Here is a 21,109-nt window from a genome sequence, read left to right as displayed (position 1 = left end):
TTGGCGCTGCATTTATTTAATACCCTAACAAGGAGGAGTCTGAAATCAAACTGGTGGCCGGGGAAGAGATGTGGGCACCATTCCAAAACTTACAGGGCTTTTTAAGCATCAAACCACTCTGAAGAGAATTGATAAAATATTCTTATACCATTTGTCTGTGAGGATCACTAACACAAAGCTCTGTCAGTGATGTGAGTAAGCAATTAATCTGTAATACATTAAATTTAGCCCATACCCCAGGCACTCCTTATTTGGGCATCACGGGTCTACTATGCACCTCAATGCCTCCTTGGTGGGATTTTCCCCATTATGAAGCTGCCAGACACGCAGTTACGCCTGCAGACGGCCCTACGCCAACTAGGTGGAGCTACAGAGGCCACCGACCCCCATGCCACACCCGAGGCATCACTGATGCACTGACTAGGAGAGCAATGCCAGGGGTGGCGAGTAAAAAGCAACCCCGTTCCCAGCCCCGGATGGGGTTTTGCGGCCAATCCGCTCCTCTCCCTCGCCTCAATGACTTCGTTGGTGGAGGCAGTGTACAACCTGGCTTGTACAGTCTGCTGTCCAAGAGCCCAGTGTGAGAACAGACTTTGAAACTGAGAAAACCAGCCTATAAATAGTAACGTAGGGGATTGTGAGGTGGCAGGGAAGCATCATGGGCAGGGGTGCAGCTGAAGAACACCCGATGGGGGTTGGGGTTCAACAAGTATGGAATTTGACAAAGGAGGACTGAGTGAAGTACACCAAAGATTTCTTCCGAGACAGTAATGAGAAGCCAGGAATACTAAGACCTTAAAGCAACACAAGGCCAGTCGACAGGGTGCGGATTATACTGAGTGAAAGCTCTACGGAAGTGGTGTTTCATCCCAATTGGATGCAGATTGTAAATGAGCGAAACAAAAACAATTAAAAATTAAAATGGTAACACTCAGTGACAAAAACAACACAACGAGGCTCGTCCCCTCACTCAGAATGGTTCCTCACCAGTTCGAGCAGTGACTGTGGAGGGCGGGCTGCGAGAATCACCACTCAGGGTATAAATGTGGATATTGTACTCAGTGCCTGGCAGAAGGCCTGTGAAAGGAGAGGGGAAGAAAAATATCAGCATCAAATTGAAGGAAAAACGTGCAACCAACATCAAAGGAACAAATCAATACATCCTCCAAGTGTGGCCAACAACAGGCATGCTCACAATCTATATTAATGACTTGGATGAAGGGACCAAGGGTATTGTAGCCAAGTTTGCTGACAATACAAAGGTACGTAGGAAAGCTAGACACATGGTGTCTACAAAGAGATATAGATAGGTTAAGTGAGTGGGCAAAAATTTGGCAGATGGAGTATAATGTGGGAAAATGTGAGGTTGTCCACTTTGGCGGGAAGATAGAAAAGCAGAATATTATTTACATGGAGAGAGATTTCAGAATGTTGTGGTACAGAGGGATCCGGGTGTCCTTGTACATGGATCACAAAAAGCTAGCATGCAGGCACAGCAAGTAATTAGGAAGGCAAATGGAATGGTGGTCTTTATTACAAGAGGGATGGAGCATAAAAGTAGGGAAGTCCTGCTACATCTGTACCTGACCTTGGTGAGGCCACAACTAGAGTACTGAGTACAGTTTTGGTCACCTTATTTAAAGGAGGGATATACTTGCATGGGAAGCAGTTCAGAGAAGGTTTACTAGGTTGATTCTTGGGATGAAGAGGTTGTCTTATGAGGGAAGATTGAGCAGGTGAGGCCTATACTCATTGGAGTTTAGACGAATGAGAGGTGATCTTATTGAAACATATAATATTCTGAAGGGGTTTGACAGGGTGGATGCTGAGAGGATGTTTCCCCTTGTGGGAGAATCTAGAACTAGGGGACACCATTTCAAAGTAAGCGGTCTCCCTTTTAAGACGGAGGTGAAGAGGAATTTCTTCTCTCAGAGGCTGGTTAATCTTTGGAATTCTCTTCCCTGGTTAGCAGAGAAGGCTGGGTCATTGAATATATTCAAGGCTGAGTTAGACAAATCTCTGATCGACTAGGGGGTCAAGGGGAGCGGCAGGCAGGAAAGTAGAGTTAAAGCCACAATCAGATCAACCATGATGTTATTGAATGGCAGAGCAGGCTCGAGGGGCCGAATGGCCAACTCCTGCTCCTAATTCATATGTTCTGATGTTCCAAGCAAGATCAGCAGCACGTGAATTAGGACTGATTATGAAGCAGGGAGGTCATGCTAAACTTTGTAAGCTACTGATCAGCTGGAGTATTGTGGCCAGTTTTGGGCACCACATTTCAGGAAGGATGTCAAGGCCTTAGAGAGTGGGCAGAGATTTACCAGAATGGTACTAGGGACGTCAGTTATATGGAGATTTGGATTTTCTTTGGAGCACAGAAGGTTAAGGGGAGATTCAATTGAGGTGTTCAAAATTACCAAGGGTTTTGATCAAGAAAGTAAGGGAAACTGTTTCCACTGGGAAAAGGGTTGATAATCAGAGGACACAGATTTAAGAGAATTGGCTAAAAAAAAAAAGCACCGGACAGGCGAGCAGATATCTTTTAACGCAGTGAGTAATTGTAATCTGGAACGCCCTGCCCGAAAGAATGGAGGAAGCAGATTCAAGAACTCGGATAAATACTTGAAAAGGAAACTTTTGCAAAGCTGTGGGGAAAGAGCAGGGGTTTGTGACTAATAGGAGAACTCTTTCAAAGAGACAGCACAGGCATGATGGGCCGAATGGCCTCTTTTTGTGCTGTATCATTCTATGATTTGAGACACGGCAACATGGCTGCAAAGCAAGTGCGAAGAATTGGAGGGAAAATAAAAGTGCTGGAGGTATTTAATCTAAAGGCATCTGTGGATTCTCCTGACTTTACCTGTGATGGTGAACATCCGCTGATCGGGCCCCACCGTCCTCTGGACTGTACCCCTGCTGCCGGAGGGAACGGCATCAATCTGGAAGCCCGTGATGGTATCGGCCTTGGAGCGCCACTGCAGCGTGATGCTCGTCTCTGTCACCCCACTGATGCGGAATCTGCGAGGCGAGTTGACATCTAGCATAGAGCAGCAAGGTTACAACAACAACCCGCACTGATATCGAAGCTTTAACATAGTAAATCCCTCCAAGGCGCTTCACTAGAAAATGTACCAAACAAAAATTGACACCGCGCCACATAAGGACAGGTGACTGGGTCAAGGTAGGTTTTAAAGAGTGACTTAAACAAGGAGAGTGAGGTAGAGAGGTTTAGGGAGGGAATTCCAGATCTTAGGGCCTAGGCTGCTGAAGGCACGGCCACCAATCGTGGATTGAAGGAAATGGGGGATGCTCAAGAGGGCAACTTTTTGCATTGCAGAGATCTTGGAGGTTTGTTGGGCTGGAGGAGGTTGCAGAGTTAGGGAGGGATTTGAAACCAGGGATGAAAGTTTTAAAATCAAGCTGTTGCCAGACCAGGAGCCAATGCAGGCCAGTGAGTACAGGGTTGACTGGTGAACGGGGCTTGGTGTGAGTTCGGATTTGGGGAGCAGAGTTTTGTTTGAGCTCAAGTTTATGGAGGGTGCAAGGTGGGAGACTGGCCAGGAGTGCATTGGAATAGTTGAGTCTAGAGGTAACAAAGGCTTGGATGAGGGTTTCAGTAGCAGATGAGCTGAGGGAGGCGCAGAGACAGTCGATGTTATAGAGGTGGAAATAGGGAGTCTTGTGTCACGACTCTCCAAATGGTATGGATATGCGGGTAGGGGTTGGGGGGGAGGCAAACAAGATACTCACTGTCCAGTGTCGCTTTAATTCCTTGCAGGGGCCTACTGGTCAAGGTGTTCTTGATGGCGTACACAAAGATGTTGTATTTAGTCGCGACCTGATTTAAGGAAGAATTACAAAGAAATTACATAGAATTTGCAGCACAGACACAGGCCACTCAGCCCAACTGGTCTATGCCAATGATTATCCTCCACATGAGCCTCTTCCCACCCCTTTTCATCTCACCCCATCAACATATCCTTCTATTCCTTTCTCCATCAAGTATTTAACTATAGCTTCCCCTTAAATGCATCTACACTGTTCACCTCAAGCACTCACATTCTCACCAGAGTCCGGGTAAAGAAGTTTCTCCTGAGTTTGTAACTGGATTCATTAGTGACTGTCTTACATTTATGTCTCCTAGTTTTTGAGTCCCCCGCAAGTAAAACCATCTTCTTTACGTCAACCCGATCAAACTGCTTCATAATTTTAAAGACCTCATGGAGGTCACCCCTCAGCCTTTTCTTTTCTGGAGAAAACTGGTCAAGAAGTTTTTATATTTAAAAGCTTTTGGAGCACAGGAACAGGAGCAGGCCATTCAGCCCCTCAAGCCTATTCCAATAACTATGTAATGACTGATCTGTACTTTAACTCAAGCTTTGGTTGAATCCCTGTGGTTCCATAGTCCTTAATAAAACAAGAAACAGCTTGCATTTATATAGCACCTTCAACATCGTAAAATGTCCTAAGGCGCTTCAGAGGAATTTCGTACTGAGACACAAAAGGAGATATCAGGACAGGTGATCAAAATTGTGATCAAAGGAGCATCCTAAAGGAAGACAGAGAGGTAGCGAGGCAGATAAAAATCCATCAATCTCTGGTTTGAAACTTGCTATAGACCCTCAGCCTGAGCAGCTTTTTGAAGAGAGAGTTCCAGATTCATTTACCCGTGTGACAAATAGTTAAAGAATTAATTCATAACTTATAATGATTATATATTCCCTTAAGGGATAAAATCTCATGGGAAAAGTGGTCCAACAGTGTTCGCATTAGCTAAAAGGAACAGGCTTACAATGGGATCCCAATAAGACGATTAAGCCTGAGCATTGGGAAGAATTTAGAATTTGGCAAAGGAGGACCAAGAAGTTGATAATGAAAGGGAAAATAGAATGAGAGTTAACCTGCAAGAGACACAAAAACTGACTGTAAAAGCTTCTATAGGTATGGAAGAAGAATGTGATTAGTAAAAGTCAACTTGGAGGCAGAGACAGAAGAAACTATAATGGGGGATAGGGAAATGAGACACACTAAACAAATACCTGTATCTGTCTGCATGGCAGACATGTTAAAACATTCTGGAAATAGTGGGCAACCAAGGGTCTGGTGAGAATGGGGAACTTGAAGAAATTAAATACAAGTTAAGAAAGTGCTGAAGAAATCAATGGGACTAAAAGCCAACAAATCCCCTGGATCTGATGGCCTATATCCTAGAGTTTTAAAAGAGGTGGCTACAGAGATAGTGGATGCATTGGTTTTGATCTTTCAGAATAACTTAGGTAGCAAGGCAACTCAACTATTCAAGAAAAGAGGAAGAGAAAAAATGGCAGGATATAAACAAGTTAGCCTGATATCAGGATAGGAAAAATGTTAAATTAGAGATGTGGAAACAGGGCACTTAGAAAATTTTAATATGATTAGGCAGAGTCAACATGGATTTATGAAAAGGATGTGTTTGACAAATCTGTTAGGGTTTTTTGAGGATTTGAAAAAAATTTGTTCATGGGATGTGGGCATCGCTGGCTATGCCAGCATTTATTGCCCATTCCTAATTGCCCTTGAGAAGGTTGTGGTGAGCTGCCTTCTTGAACCACTGCAGTCCTTGGGGTGTAGGTACACCAACAGCGCTGTTAGGAAAGGAGTTCCAGGATTTTGACCCAGCAACCGCGAAGGAACAGTAATACAGTTCCAAGTCAGGGTGGTGTGTGACTTGGAGGGGAACTTGCATGTGGTGGTGTTCCCATGCATCTGCTGCCCTTGTCCTTCTAGATGATAGAGGTCATGGGTTTGGAAGGAGCTGTCGAAGGAGCCTTGGTGAGTTTCTGCAGTGCATCTTGTAGCTGGTACACACTGCTGCCACTGTGCGTCAGTGGGGGAGGGATTGAATGTTGAAGGTGGTGGATGGGGTGCCAATCAAGCGGGCTGCTTTGTCCTGGATGGTGTCGAGCTTCTTGAGTGTTGTTGGAACTGCACCCATCCAGACAAGTGGAGAGTATTCCATCACACTCCTGACTTGTGCCTTGTAGATGGTGGTGGACAGGCACTGGGGAGTCAGGTGGTTTGTTACTCGCCACGAATTCCCAGCCTCTGACCTGCTCTTGTAGCCACAGTATTTATGTATTTGGTCCAGTTCAGTTTTTGGTCAATTGTGACCCCCAGGACGTTATAGTGGGGCATTCAGCGATGCTAATGCCATTGAATGTCAAGGCAAGATGGTTAGATTCTCTCTTGTTTGAGATGGTCATTGCTTGGCACTTGTGTGGCACGAATGTTACTTGCCATTTATCAGCCCAAGCCTGGATGTTGTCCAGGTCTTGCTGCATCAGTATCTGAGGAGTTGCGAATGGTGCTGAACATTGTGCAAACATCAGCGAACATCCCCACTTCTGACCTTATGATGGAGGGAAGGTCATTGATGAAGCAGCTGAAGATGGTTGGGCTTATGACACTACAGGTTAACCTTCTGTAAGTAGTAGTATGGATAAGGGGCAACCAGTAGAAGTAGGCTATGTGTATTTTCAAAAGGCATTTGATAAAGGTGCCAGATGTTGTTACACAAAATTAGGACTTATGGGATTGGGGGTAATACATTAGCATAGTTTGAGGATTGGTCAGTGGACAGAAAACAGAGTAGGACTAGACAGGACATTTTCAGGCTGGTAGGCTGTAACTAGTGGACTACCACAAGGTTCAGTATTTAGGCCTCATCTCTTTACAATCTATATTGATGACTTAGTTGAGGGGACTGAATGTAACATATCCAAGTTTGCTGACAATACAAAGTTAGGTGGGAAAGTGGGCAGTGAGGAGGATGCAAAGAGGCTGCAGAGGGATATAGACAGGTTGGGTGAGTGGGCAAGAACATGGCATATGGAATACAATGTGGTGATGTGTGAATTTATCCACTTAGGTAGGGAAAATAAATAAGCAGAATATTATTTGAACGGTGAGAGATGTTTGCATTCAGAGGGATCTGGGTGACCTTGTACATGAATCACAGAAAGCCAGGCAATGATCATCTCAAACAAGAGAGAATCTAACCATCTTGCCTTGATGTTCAACGGCATTACCATCACGAATTCCCCACTATCAACATCCTGGGGGTCACCATGAACCAAAAATTCTGCAATGAGTAACTCACCTCTTGTCTCCCCAAAACCTGTCCACCATCTACAAGACATAAGTCAGGAGTGTGATGGAATACTCTCCACTTGCCTGGATGGGTGCACTCAAGAAGCTCAACACCATCCAGGATAAAGCAGCCTGCTTGACTGGCACCCCATCCACCACCTTCGACATTCACTCCTTTCACCACAGACGCACAGTGGCAGCAGTGTGTACCATCTACAAGATGCACTGCAGCAACTCACCAAGGCTCCTTCAACAGCACGTTCCAAACCCGTGACCTCTATCACCTAGAAGGACAAGGGCAGCATATGCATGGTAACACCACCACCTGCAAGTTCCCCTCCAAGCCACACACCATCCTGACTTGGAACTATATCGCTGTTCCTTCACTGTCGCTGGGTCAAATCCTGGAACTCCTTTCCTAAAAGTACTGTTGGTGTACCTACACCCCAAGGACTGCAACGGTTCAAGCAGGCAGCTCACCACCATCTTCTCAAGGGCAATTAGAGATGGACAATAAATGCTGGCCTAGCCAGCGACACCCACATCCCATGAACGAATAAAAAAAAAGGTTCAGCAAGCAATGAGGAAGGCGAATGGTACGTTAGCTTTTGTTACAAAGGGATTGGAGTATAAGAGTAAGGAAGATTTACTACAATTATATAGGGTATTGGTGAGACCACACCTGGAGTATTGTGTGCAGTATTGGTCTCCTTAGATAAGGAAAAATATTCTTGCCCTAGAGGGAGTGCAACAAAGGTTTACTAGACTGGTTCCTGGGATGAGGGGATTGTCCAATGAGGAGAGATTGAGTAAATTAGGCCTATATTCCCTGGAGTTCAGAAGACTGAGACATATTGAAACATATAAAATTCTTAAGAGGCTTGACAGGGTAATGCTGAAAAAAATCCCCTTGGTTGGGGAATTTCGAACACAGGCAGCAGTCTCAGAATAATAGGGCAGCCAATAAGGACGGAGATGAGGAGAAATTTCTTGACTGAAAGGGTTCTGAACGTTTGGAATTCTCTACTCCATGGAACTGTGGATGCTCAGTCATTGAGTATATTTGAACGATTGATATATATTGAGGGATATGCGGGAAGATGCAGCTGAGGTAGAAGATCAACCACGATCTTACTTAAGGGTGAAGCAGGTTTGAGGGGGTGGGGGGGCGGGGGGGAAACAACATACACCAGCTCTTATTTCTTATGTTCTCTTATGACAAGGTGCTTCCTGCTATCACTCCTGAATGACCTAGCTCTGATTTTAAGGAACTTTGCTTGGCTGCAGCAAACTGCAAAGGTCTTAGTGTTGGAGGAGAAAGACTCACCATGAGACCAGAGACTGTGGCGCTGGTGTTATCTGGGCCAAGAGTCAGCTCCTTGCTTGGGCCTGCTTTCTCTCTCGGTTTCACCACCACGCGGTAACCAGTCAGCTGGGCATCAGGTGCATGCCAGCTAATGGTCATGCTCGTCGGAGTCACTTGCACAAACTCTAGGTCACTTGGAGGTGGAATGGCTGCAAGGTAACGGAATTGGCAGAATGAAAAGACTTGCATTTATAGAGTACCTTCCATGAACCCAGAATGTCCCAAAGCGTCTTACAGCCAATGAAGCACTTCTGAAGTGTGGCCATTGCTGTTACAGCCAATTTCCACACAGCAAGCTCCCACAAACAGCAATCTGAGATAATTACCAGATAATCTGATTTAGTGATGTTGGTTTGGGGTAAATAACAGCCTGGACACTGGGAAGAACTCTCCGCTCTTTGAAATAGTACCAATGGGATCTTTTATGTCTGCCTGAGACGGCAGACAGCATCTTGGTTTACAGTCTCATCTGAAAGACGGCACCTCTGGCAATGCAGCATTCCCTCTGTTGTGTTATTGCTTTAAATGCTACAGTGTTGCTTTAAGAGGTGTATCCTAAACGGCTGTCCAGCACCCAGGATAGGATATGATGTGCGGACCCACGTGGCTGGCAGTCAGTCACTGCAAGCAGTCTGCAATGTAACCACTAAGCTGGAAACTTCCCAGTATTGCTGTAGATATTTGTATCTTCAATAAAAGAGCCTACCTTATAGATTCACTGATTGTGTCTGTGTGAATTGTGCATAACAATCAGTCATCCTAAATTTTATGTTCTGCAGTGGGTGCTTGAACCCATGACCTCCTGACTTAAAGGCAAGATTGCTGTCAAGTGAGTCTTGCTTATGACAGGACTATGCCTGAATCCAGCCCAAATTGCTTTGAGAAGTCTGCAATGGTCCTTTGAGACTGGACATTGAGCCAGTCCTTGGCCTGCTTCTCAGTGAGTGGCTAAATGACCTGTGATTGAGCAATAGGAGTTAGGCCCCCTGGCCTCATTCAGAGAGAGGCTGGCATGAAGGAGGTGAAATGACAAGAAATGAACCAATACTGTCCACCTGCATTAAAGCCTGGCTCGGGTATAAGATTAAAACGCAACCCGGGCCCAACTCGACCACTGCCAACCTAAACCCGACCCGAGCCCTTTAATTTGTTTTCGCACCCGACCCGACGTGAATCTCCTTCGTCTGTTCCGGCAACAGGCTATTCCTGCAGCTGGAGTTGTGGGGAATCATGGGTAAGCCCGATCCAGTGACTTCCCGGACTTCCAGTCCGACCCAAACCAAGCCCGAATGCTGGGACTCGGAGTTTTGACCTGACCCGAACCCAACACAAGTAGTCGGGTTCAGGTCGGGTAGCCAGGCTTTAACTCGCATTACACCGCACCTGATATTCTTTTGCATTGACTTCAGACTAGGCTAATAATCCAGAGTTTGCAAGTTCAAATCTCACCTTGGAAGTTTGAGAATTTGGACTTAATTTTAAAATCCGCAAAGAGAAAGCTGGTATCAGCAAAAACTGTTGATTTGTCATAAAAACCCAACTGGTTCTCTAATCTCCGTCCAGGGAAGGAAATCTACCATTACCCAGTCCAGGCCTATATGGACTACAGTCCCAAGCCAACATGGTTGACATTTAACTGACCTTCAAAGCAGTCTATCGAGCCACTCAGTTGCATCAAACCGCTTTGTGTGCTCGGAAGTCAAGCTCCTTAAGTTAGACTGCCACTTTCCAACAAACGTGCAAGCAAAAACACTGCAAACCCACACGGAAAGCAAGTGAGTACCGACACCAATGGGTTGGAGGCATGACTAACAGCCAACAGGGGTCATGACCAAAACTGCAGCAAAGTCTCCTGATAATGGCAGGATTATTTCTCCAGAAAAAGGCAGTGAGTGGAAGATAGTTTCATTAAATAATTATTGCGTAAAATCAATCACAGCAGTGCAGTCTCCAGTAATGATTGAAGGGAAATTCGCAATCACCTCCATTCAGGCCGGGACTTGGTGGTGTCGTTAGATGTGGCCTTTTCGTATTTACGGAAAGTCAGCTGGAGCCACTTACCTGTACTCTGTGTGCCTATCAGAGGGGGACTCTCCTGGTCATCATAAAGGGCGTACACTCGCACTGTGTACTCCGTGCCCGGCCGCAAGCCGATCAGCTCAGCGGAATCATCCTCAGAGTGTGGGGTGGGCACGAGCTGGCGGATCCCATCCTCGGGGCTGGAGTAAATCACTCTGTACGCAGTGACCTGACCTTCGGGGCTCTCCCACGCCAGCCGGATGGAATCCACCTCGACGTCCGTGAACGTCAGTCCTTTTGGACGGTCGATGGCTGGCAGGCGAAAAATAAAAGGGAAGCAACACAGAAAAAAAAAGGTTAAGCGTCTCCTCCTGACCGGGTGCCTCCAGTCTCAGGGCGCTTGGGAACGGTTTGACACGGCACTGAATCATCGGGCAAGGAAGAGGGCCACAGGAAACTCAACGAGAAGTCACTCACAGGTGTGGGTTTGAGTCATGTCTTCTCGATCCTTTTCAGCACCCAATAGATAGGGACCGCATGCAAACCGTTCCCACACTTTTTTTTCCCTTTGCAAAGCATAAGCGTTTTACTTCAGTATATACAAGCTCACTACGGCACACAGCCTTTATTCATCCAACAGTTTTGAAGGGTCAGCAAGAGCGGCTATCCGATATAGTGATGCTATTTATGGCTCGCCATGCATTATTTAGGGCAGCTGATGAATGGAAAATGAGGGCATCACTTTTCCACTCCATTCAGAAAGCAGATGAAAGGACTTGACAGAGTAGGGTGAGGATAGGGGTGCGAGGGAGAAGGCACCATCTAAATGAAGCAAACAGCAAAGAAAATTAATCTGTTAAGATTACGAAACAGCTTGTGACGCAGCACTTCATTTGAACTTCGAATCAATGGACGGGTGGATAAGTACTGGGCCTCCTCCCCAAATATAAGGGTCTGAACAACTGAGGGACAGGCTCTTACAACTGTAAGTCAATGTCCGGTTTCGGGAGACACAGTAGGGCTAACTTCAGATTTCCAGTGAGGAGGCCGCACCCAAAGGATGCATGTAGCGAAGACCAGGGCTTCAACACTGCAGGCCTAGTTATCCTGCCCATGTTCCCTCTGGATGTGGCTCCTTGCCGGGCGTCCATATGTTAACCCTTCCACACCAATCCATTATTGCTGTTCAAATTATATGAAAGGCAATGGGGAGGGGGGGGGGGGGGAGCGGGGTGGTGCAAGAGGCCAAAGAAAACGCAAGCCTGCCAAGATGCTTCGCCAAAGGCTGCATAGGCCTTAAGCCTGCCGGTGGCTTTAAATCCACTACCACAACCCACATTCTTTTCAAACTTGAGGACTGACTGGCTGGAGAGTGTCCTGGGTGATGGAAAGGGAGTTTTGTCACAGTGCAGAGCTGCCCCTGCACACAGATTATAAAATACATACTGGTGGCTGCTGTTTCGGTGAGAGGCGCACTTTCTCCATGCTCTCCCTGGGCGTACACGCTGACCATGTACTCGACTGTTGGCAGCAGGCCCTCGATAGTCAGCTGAGTTTGACCTAAAAATATAGAAACGACAGACAAGTTGATATTCCCATCCTTCTGCTGCTGCCACATTCCAATACCTTGCTGCGGTGCCCGTTCCATGTATTCTGCAGACCGGAGCTTGTGCGGTCCCAACTTGTTGAAGGCATTGGGTTTTCAGCCAGATTTGCAGCTTCAGAGCCCATCCAACCATCATCTTCCCATTTCAAAAGGTTCCCACATTAATCCTCTTCAGCGAAGAACTGCCATATTGAGAGTTGCCAAGTCTGGTTGGACATATTCACGTGACCTCCCATCTCCAACCCAAACACCCCAGCCGGTCAAACAGCTTTAATATTTTTATAACCAATAACTAAGTGATGAAAGAAAATTTAAAGAAAACAGTTTGATTTTTTTTCTTCCAGGTTTTTGCTCGCAGCAGTGTCCGAGAGATGAATCTTTAATTCCTGGGGGCACCAGGCCAATCCCGGACAGGCCTATAGCTCCAGTTAAATGGATGAAATTATGGAGAAATCAACAGGCACCTAATTTATGAATGGCCAGAATCCATCAACAGAGGCTGATCACACCAGACCCCAAGGCATTGAAACAGGTGCACTAACCCCTCCCCCAGCTGCCTATGGGAAACCTATAAAACTGGGCTGGGCTTCCTCTCCCCTGTCTGGCATGCCCTCTGCCAAGTCAGTCTGGCAGTGCCAGCTGAACAATGCACCAGCTAAGCAGATACCATTCCCAACACCCCAGTGACAGCAAGTACCCCGACTGCACAGTGGCGCAGTGGTTAGCACCGCAGCCTCACAGCTCCAGGGACCCGGGTTCAATTCTGGGTACTGCCTGTGTGGAGTTTGCAAGTTCTCCCTGTGTCTGCGTGGGTTTCCTCTGGGTGCTCCGGTTTCCTCCCACAAGCCAAAGACTTGCAGGTGATAGGTAAATTGGCTGTCATAAATTGCCCCGAGTGGAGGTAGATGGTAGGGCATATGGGATTACTGTGGGGTTAGTATAGATGGGTGGTTGTTGGTCGGCACAGACTCGGTGGGCCGAAGGGCCTGTTTCAGTGCTGTATCTCTAAATAAAATAAAAAATAAAACTGTAGGATCAGCTCATCCTCCAGTATTTCTGTAACTACAGTCTGCAAGCTCCCCCAAGGTGGCGGCATTACTCGATAGCTCCCCACCTCCTGCCACAGATTACGTTGTATTCACAGTGGCAAAAAAAGCACACCCTCACCCTCCCATCCCAACTGTGTGGCCTCCTCTTCAGAAGAGATTACTCTCACTGGCGTGCAATGGAGAATACTAGTAACCAATAGCTACCTTTTAAATAAACCTTTCGATGTAGTTCAGAAGTCCAGAGCAGCATTACAATATTACTGATGACCAACTGAAGCCCCTGTCCCATTAGCTGAAGGCCCACCATTGAGCGTATCTCTGGTGACTGACCTGATGGGACGGTGTGAGTTATAACTGGGCCTTGGCCGGTCTTCGGGGTACTGGTGACCTTGTAGCCGGTTACCGGGGCGGTGGGAGGACTCCAGCTGATGGTCAGGCTGTTGTCATGCACTTCTTTCACTTCCAGCGCCGTTGGCATGTCAATCTCTGGAAAAAGAAAGGGGAAATGGGCCCTGGTGAAAAAGGCAGGGCTCCGACCCTAGAATCAGAACAGTTACAGGACAGAAGGAGGCCATTCAGTCCATCTTGTTTGTGCCAGCTCTCTGCAACAACAACTCAGGTAGTCCATAGTGATTTGCGTTTTCCCTCCCTGGCCTTTGGAAACGGCTCCGTCGCGAGTGTGGCACAGCAGACAGATGGCAAGCATGGACATGGGCCCTACACGCCACCGTGATTTGCCAGTTGAACCCCAGTTAGGGCATCCAGCAGTTTGATCTATGGGCGGGTGGGCAGTGACGCACTGATTGACAGCAGAGGCCCAACTTCCATTTCGGGCAACGAATGGGCGTGGCTGACTACAGTCCCAGCAGGCTTCTGATGGAAGTACGACTGCAGCCCTGTAGGCCTGAGGCCTGGCTAAGCAGCAGCAGCTTCACTCTGCAGCAGATGTACCCATCAGTGGTGCGTGGGAAATGGAAGTTTCCGTTCCCCAAGTCGGGCACAAAGTAAGTAAATGGAAGTTATAGACAAGCAGCTACATTGACGATCATCGGAGCAGGAGGAGGCCATTCAGCCCCTCAAACTTGTTCCACCATTTATTTGGATCTGTTTCTTAACTCCATTGGTTCCATAACCCTCGAAACCATAACCTAACAACAGGCTGTCAATCTCAGTTTTGAGACCTTTGACTGATGTCCAGCATCAGCACACTTTATTAGAGGAGAGTTCCAGATTCCCTATAGCTTTTGGGTGAAGAAGTGCTTCCCGAATGGCCTAGCTCTAATTTTAAGGTTATGCCCCCTTGTTCTGAAATCCCCCATCACAGGAACTAGTTTCTCTCCATCTACCCTATCAAATCCTTTGAACAAATCAATCAGTTCACCCTCTAATCTTCAATATTCGAGGGAATACAAGCCTATTCTGTGCAACCTGTCCTCATCATTTAACTCTTTCAGCCTGGGTATCATTCTGGTGAAGCTCCACAGTGAGGCGCTCCCTGACCTCCACAGTGAGGCCCTCCAGTAGTGAGGCTCCCCATCACCTCCGCAGTGAGACCTGGCGGCTCTATTTAAGAGCAGGAATGCCAGTCTTTTTTCTTTTTACTGGAGGCCCACAATTTCTACCAGCTGGGATTTGGACTCTCCAATTTCATCTGACCGCAGGAACCTCTCAGCCAGCATCCACATTAGTTTGGCCCAGACCCAAACCTGGGTCACGGAGGCAAAAAGCAAGCCAGTTAGACCCAGGTGTCATCAGGTCCCAGGGCACAGTGTGGTATCACTGCATGTAACATCAGATCGGGCCAAAGCAGTGCCAGCTTGTTAATATTATCCAGGTTCACTTCCCAATGGGGTACCACTGTCCTTCCAATTCACTACCTGGAATGACAACTCCGTAACCAGGGGACACAGGATTAAGACAATTGGGAAAAGAACTAGGGGAGAGATGAGAATTATTTATACAGCGAGTTATGATCTGGAATGTGCTGTCTGACATGGTGGTGGAAGCAAATTCAATGGTACTTTTCAAAAGGGACTTGGAGGGAAACTTGAAGGGAAACATTTTAGGACTACGGGGCAAGAGCGGGGAGTGGGACTAATTGGATAGTGCTTTCAAAGAGGCGACACAGGCTGAGAGGCTTCCCTCTGTGTTGTAGCATTCTATGATTCTACGACAGAACTCAACACTTTGAACGCAATCCAACACATTGAGCAACCCACCACCAGCTCACACTCCTCACCATGCATCCCTGCCCTCCCACCCACCCCCCCACAGCTTACCTGTCCTCTCAGAACCCATAACAGGCTTGCTGGTTGCCGGGCTGTCACCCCGGCCAGTGACGGCGTACACGGTTACGGTGTATTTGGTGCCAGGGCGCAGGTTGGGTATGATGGCAGCTGACTCTGACCCTGGCACAGTCATCACCTTCGGTGGGCTGCGGCTTCCTGTGAGAAAATGGGGGAATAAAAGGAAAAGGATCAGCGGTCACTATGGTGGGCAAAGTTATTTAAATCGCATTGTGCGTGGAAAGGCTTCGTAGGATATGTTGTAGTACAAAACATTGCACGTGCCTGAATATGGTGTCAGGCTCACTGTGCATGAGGGGCCTAATACAAAACATTGTATATTTACTCATTTCATAAGTGTTTGCCGGAAGTAAACACAAGGGCCTAAAAACCTGATAGTGCCATGCCCGTTTCACAGGCATCAAATGGACAGCCAATGGCCCACTTCTGACATGTGGCCTTCCATTTTGATTCGCGCTGCTCAGTAGGCGTCCAGGGCACATGCCTGAAGCTGGTGTCAGGCTCACTGTGCATGAGGGGCCTAAGGCCTGTTTCGGGCCTGCTTAAGCCAGATTGATCTGTGCGTGAACACAGCATACAACGTGCACGCATGGGGTCCGTTTCTTCAGCCGTCCAGGAGTCATAAAGGGACCACCCCTGCCCAGAAGATTATGTTGAAAGTTTATTACACGCTCCTCTGGGCTCCATGTTAAAATTGAAGGCCTCTGCCAGCCACCGCTTGCTACCACCTCTCAGTTACCTCCTCACTACCCACTCCTGCAGATTCTCAAGCTCCTTGGTTGGCTGATGTTGCTGCAACCTCCAACAGAGGGTGGGGAAGCAATCTGCCTTGGCCCTGCCACAGACCTCATGGGGTACATACACTGCACTGGGATTGCGTCTCAATATCCAGGCCCAGGTTGCTCCTGGGCCTCTACAGCGTACAAGCTCCGAATTTTGATCCTCCTTTTTCCACCAAGTGCTGCCATAATTTTAGCCTTGGTATCATCCTGGTGCGCTGCACCTTAATTTCACTCCTGAAAGGCCTGGCTGTAATTTTTAGACTATGCCCTCTAGTCCTAGACTCCCCAACCAGTAGAAATAGTTTCTCTCCATCTACCCTATCAGCTCCCATTAATAGCTTGAAAACTTTAATAAATATCAGCCCTTCACTTTGTAAATTCCCAGAATACAGCCCTAGTTTGTGTAACGTCTCCTCATAATTTAACCCTTGGAGTCCAGGTATCATTCTGGTTAACGTACACTGCACTCCCTCCAAGGTCAATATATCCTGCCCACGGTGTGGTGGCTGGAACTGAACACAATACTCCGAATGAGGGTCTCACTGGAGCTTTACACTGCTGGAACAAGGAAGGCACCCGACTCAATATCAAGTCTGATCCCACAGTAACAATTAGGTTTCATGTTGAGAGCTCGCGGAAGGTGTTGCCCTTCACATCGTGACTATACAGAGGGAGTAGGCCAGGACTTACCTGACTCTCCGTATGCGATGCGGTAATATCTAACAGTCACAGGCGGCGGCTTCCAGCTGATGGTCAGGCTCTTGGGAGTGGACTGGGTGAATTCCAGATCAGTTGGGGAATCGGAGACTGGAGGTGGAGGGGTGGGGGTTAACAGAGCGTAAACAATTCAGTGGAGTTAACGGCACAGCTGAAACCGAGAGGCATTTTCCAACATACGAATGTAACGGACAGAGAAAGACCAGCTGTCCCAAACCATAATTGCTGAAGCATCACCACTGAACACTTCCTACCCCCACTCCATTCCACCCACCCTCCCCCTTTAACCTCGAAGAGGGGGAAAAAAAGCAGGGGAAAAAAATAAAGCCCCATGGTAATTGAAAACTAGTCCAGGACATCACTTGGATCAAGTGTTATCTGTAAAGAGATTTTTTCCAACACAGAGGATGACTGAATCTTTTAAAATACGTAAAATTAGCCAATCTCCTGCAGCATTGTGCAGCATCACTGTCAAGTGTGACAGGAAGTAAGGATGACCCTTACAGAAATGCATGCTGCGCACAAGATTTGAATATCTGATAAGACAAGACGGTTACAATTCCGGTGAAGTTTGCTTTTCTCTGTGCTAGTTCCTGCCTTTACCATTTTGTTAGAGCCAGCGATGGCTAACAGCTCAGGCATGGTCCAGCTCCGTGCCCAAGTTTACTTTGGGCAGGCTATTCGACCACAGGAGGCCTCGCACAGCCCTGTCCAACCCCTGACCCAGCCATGGCCAGCGCCCCGTGCGCAGGAGCCGACCAGCTATCCGGCCGCAGGAGGCATCCCACTGCTCTTTGCAAAAAATAAAAATCGGCCTTCACCCAGCACTTTCCAGCGGAAGATTGGTTTAGTTTACTGGCTTTTGTCTTCTTTTTAAGTTGGGGCCAGTTCCAGCACTTACTTACTTGTGGACTGCTGCCCGACCAGGGGCAGGCTTTGCCGCCGGCCGTTGAATGCATAGATGCTGATGACGTACTCTGAACCGGCGGCCAGGTTGGTCAGCAGGAGAGAGGTGCGTGAGGCCGGTACCTGCTCTTCTTTTGGCCTGGCCCCACTCTCGAGGTGGTAGCGCACCCTGAATCCAGTGACTGGGGCTTGGGGGGAGTTCCAATGCACGATGAAAGAAGTGGTGGTTATATCGGAGAAGTTGATACCAGTCGGTGAGTCAATGCCTGGGTACAAACAAACAAAGGGCATGCGACAGTCAAAGAAAGATTTTAAACATCTCTATAGCCACCTTTCGTGACCTCAAGACATCCAAAGCTCTTTACAGTCAATGAAGTACTTTTTGAAGTGTTGTAATGTAGGAAACACAGCAGCCAATTTGTGTAATGTGATAATGACCAGAGATTCTGTTTTTCAGTGATGTTGGTTGTGGGATAAATATTGGCCAGGACACCGGGGAGAACTCCCCTGCTCTTCTTTGAAATAATGCCATGAGATCCCTCGAGAGGGCCGATGGGGCCTCGGTTTAGTGTTTCATCCGAAAGACAGCACCTCTGATAGTGCTGCATTCCCTCAGTGCTGCACTGGGAGCATCAGCCTAGATTTTCTGATGAAGCCTCTGGAGTGGGACTTGAGCCCACAACCTTCTGAGTGCTGCCCACTGAGCCAGTTAAAAAGAAACGTCTCCTCCTCTGTCAGCGAGTGAAAACAATTGTTGGGAGTTCTCAGTGGATGAGTAGAGCAGACAGGAAAGCCAGGTAGAGATCTCAGCAAGGACCCTCCCCTGCATCAGCTATATCAGGAGATCTCAGGCGCACCACACATGATTTAACAAAATGTGGGCAACACTCTCTGCGTCTTCCTAATTTGCATGGCTTGAGGGCAATGGTACCCCTTTGCCACTGTTGGCACTGATTGGTATATAACGCTGCACACAACTTATGGAACAATAGAATAGGATTTCAGGGAGGTGTCACCCTGTCAGAGTCATAGAGAGATACAGCACTGAATCAGGCCCTTCGGCCCACCGAGTCGGTGCTGACCAACAACCACCCACTTATACTAATCCTACATTAATCCCATATTCCCTACCACATCCCCACCTGCCCTCAATTCTCCTACCACCCACCTACACTAGGAGCAATTTATAATGGCCAATTTACCTATCAACCTGCAAGTCTTTGGCTGTGGGAGGAAACCGGAGCACCCGGCGAAAACCCACACAGTCACAGGGAGAACTTGCAAACTCCGCACAGGCAGTACCCAGAACTGAACCTGGGTCGCTGGAGCTGTGAGGCTGCGGTGCTAACCACTGTGCCGCCCTTGTGTCCAATTGAACTGAAAATGACCTTTGCTAGTCAAGGATATTACAGTTGGATCGAGTTAAGTTACAGATCAGCTACGATCCAACTGAATCCAACTTGCATCCAACCCTATGGCAGCATTCCTTACAGCCCATCAGAAATTGGAGTGGGTACATGGAGAGAGGTTTAAGCTGTATAGTACTGGTGGGTTTGTGTCTTTCATTTGCTGATGCACCACAGAGCATCACACAAGAAGCTTATGATACAACATTAGTCACACTGGGCTCAGCGCAATCTTTGTACTAGTGTCTGGTTAACCATACATTAAAAGGCTTATCCAGAGCATAAATGGCTCATGTCAAGCATAAAGACATGGCATAGACCTGTGGGGCTGAATGGCCTATTCCTGTGCTGTAAATTCTATGTAATTCTATGTAACACACAATAGTTGGTCACAAAGATTCGAGGTTAAAGGTAGTTACTCAGCCTGGCGGAAGATGGGAAGTGGTGTGCTGGAACCAATGCTGTTCACCATTTACACCAACAATTTGAAATCGTGAATCTGAAGCACAATTTCAAAATTTGAGGACACCACCAAACTGGGTGGTGTAGTTAACATAGAGGAGGAATGTGACAAAACACAGAAGACATTAATAAACTTACACAATGGGCGTGTAACTGGCAAATGAACTTCAATATAGATAAGTGTGAGGTATTACATTTTGGGAGGAAGAATAACAAGGCCACATACTCCTTGGAAAATCAGGGTCTAAATAGGCTAGAGCAGCAGAAAGACTTGAGGGCACAGTTACACAAATCACTAAAAAGTGGCAACACAGGTTAAACTGGAGATTACAAAAGTAAAGGAAGCACTGGGGTTCATTCCTTGAGGGGCAGAATTGAAAAGTGGTGAAGTTATGATAAACTTGGACAGAACCTTAGTTAAATCACACTTGAGAGTATTGTGCACAGTTCTGGTCTCGATTGTAAAAAGGATATAGAGGCACTGGAGAAGGTGCAAAAAGGATTTTATCAGAATGGTTATAACTAACGGAAAGATTAAACCAGCTGAGGCTGTTTTCTCTAGAAAGGAGAAGGCTGATGGGTGACCTGATCGATGTCTTTAAAATTATGAAAGGGATTGATAAGGTCGTTGTAGAGAGGATGTTGCCACTTCTCAGGGGGGACCAAAACTAGAAGCCATAAATATTAAAAATAGTCATGAATAAATCCAATAAGGAATTCAGGAGAAAACGTCTTTACCCAGAGAGTGGTTAGAATGTGGAACTCACTATCACATGAGTTGTTGAGGTGTTTATCATAGATGCCTCTAAGGGGAAGCTAGGTAAACAGATGAAGGACAAAGGAAAAGAAGGACATGCTGATAGGGTGAGATGAGTGGGGAGGGGCGTGAGGAGGCTCGTGAGGAGCATGGACACTGGCATTGACCACCTGAGCTGAATGACCTGTTGCAGTGCTGTACTATATGGTACTAGTTGAAGGAATATTCTGCATGAATATCGTTAACATTCCCTTAGAGTAGTTACAAAATAATTGACCCAATTGTCACACTGGTGCCACACCCATGTGTGCAGTGATTGAGTGGACTATTTGCTGAAAGCCGTGACAAGGTATGGGCCCCTCTTCGACTGCTCAAAGACAAAACCCTGCGGGCGCTGTTTAAGCTGAGCTCAGTAGGGGGTGCTAAGGACTCACTTGGAGCAAACTACAGGCAAAAATCGGCAGCTGCTCCCTCTCCAGCTCAGCGTCTGGAATGGCTCCATCTCGAATTGTCAACTTGCTCCTTGGCAAAGAGACACGCTGGATTAAATGCTCGTGACTCTCAGCATCCTCGCTCGAGGGGAATTAAGTGGTCTGAGTGGG

The 21,109-nt window shown here is 47.2% G+C and overlaps 1 protein-coding gene across 5 annotated transcripts in view; it reads right to left on the bottom strand.

Annotated features, from left to right (window-relative positions):
- Nucleotides 1-21,109, bottom strand: part of LOC137372313 (fibronectin-like) — a 102,289-nt gene that overhangs the window by 22,681 nt on the left and 58,499 nt on the right. For 3 of the 5 annotated variants that reach the window (XM_068036129.1, XM_068036130.1, XM_068036133.1), the window contains 10 exons: nucleotides 17,882-18,148; nucleotides 16,950-17,066; nucleotides 15,451-15,615; nucleotides 13,502-13,657; nucleotides 11,963-12,076; nucleotides 10,559-10,828; nucleotides 8,459-8,646; nucleotides 3,754-3,841; nucleotides 2,864-3,040; nucleotides 988-1,077 (listed from right to left, as the gene is read on the bottom strand). In XM_068036129.1, the coding sequence (XP_067892230.1) occupies nucleotides 988-1,077; nucleotides 2,864-3,040; nucleotides 3,754-3,841; nucleotides 8,459-8,646; nucleotides 10,559-10,828; nucleotides 11,963-12,076; nucleotides 13,502-13,657; nucleotides 15,451-15,615; nucleotides 16,950-17,066; nucleotides 17,882-18,148 (1,632 nt within the window). The remainder of the gene's footprint in view (nucleotides 1-987; nucleotides 1,078-2,863; nucleotides 3,041-3,753; nucleotides 3,842-8,458; nucleotides 8,647-10,558; nucleotides 10,829-11,962; nucleotides 12,077-13,501; nucleotides 13,658-15,450; nucleotides 15,616-16,949; nucleotides 17,067-17,881; nucleotides 18,149-21,109) is intronic. The other 2 variants (XM_068036131.1, XM_068036134.1) reach the window with 1 other exon arrangement.

This window comes from Heterodontus francisci, chromosome 7 (genome assembly GCF_036365525.1).
Source record: "Heterodontus francisci isolate sHetFra1 chromosome 7, sHetFra1.hap1, whole genome shotgun sequence".
NCBI lineage: Eukaryota > Metazoa > Chordata > Chondrichthyes > Heterodontiformes > Heterodontidae > Heterodontus > Heterodontus francisci.
Note: the sequence above shows the minus strand (reverse complement) of the source record. Positions and strands in the feature narration are given on the sequence as shown.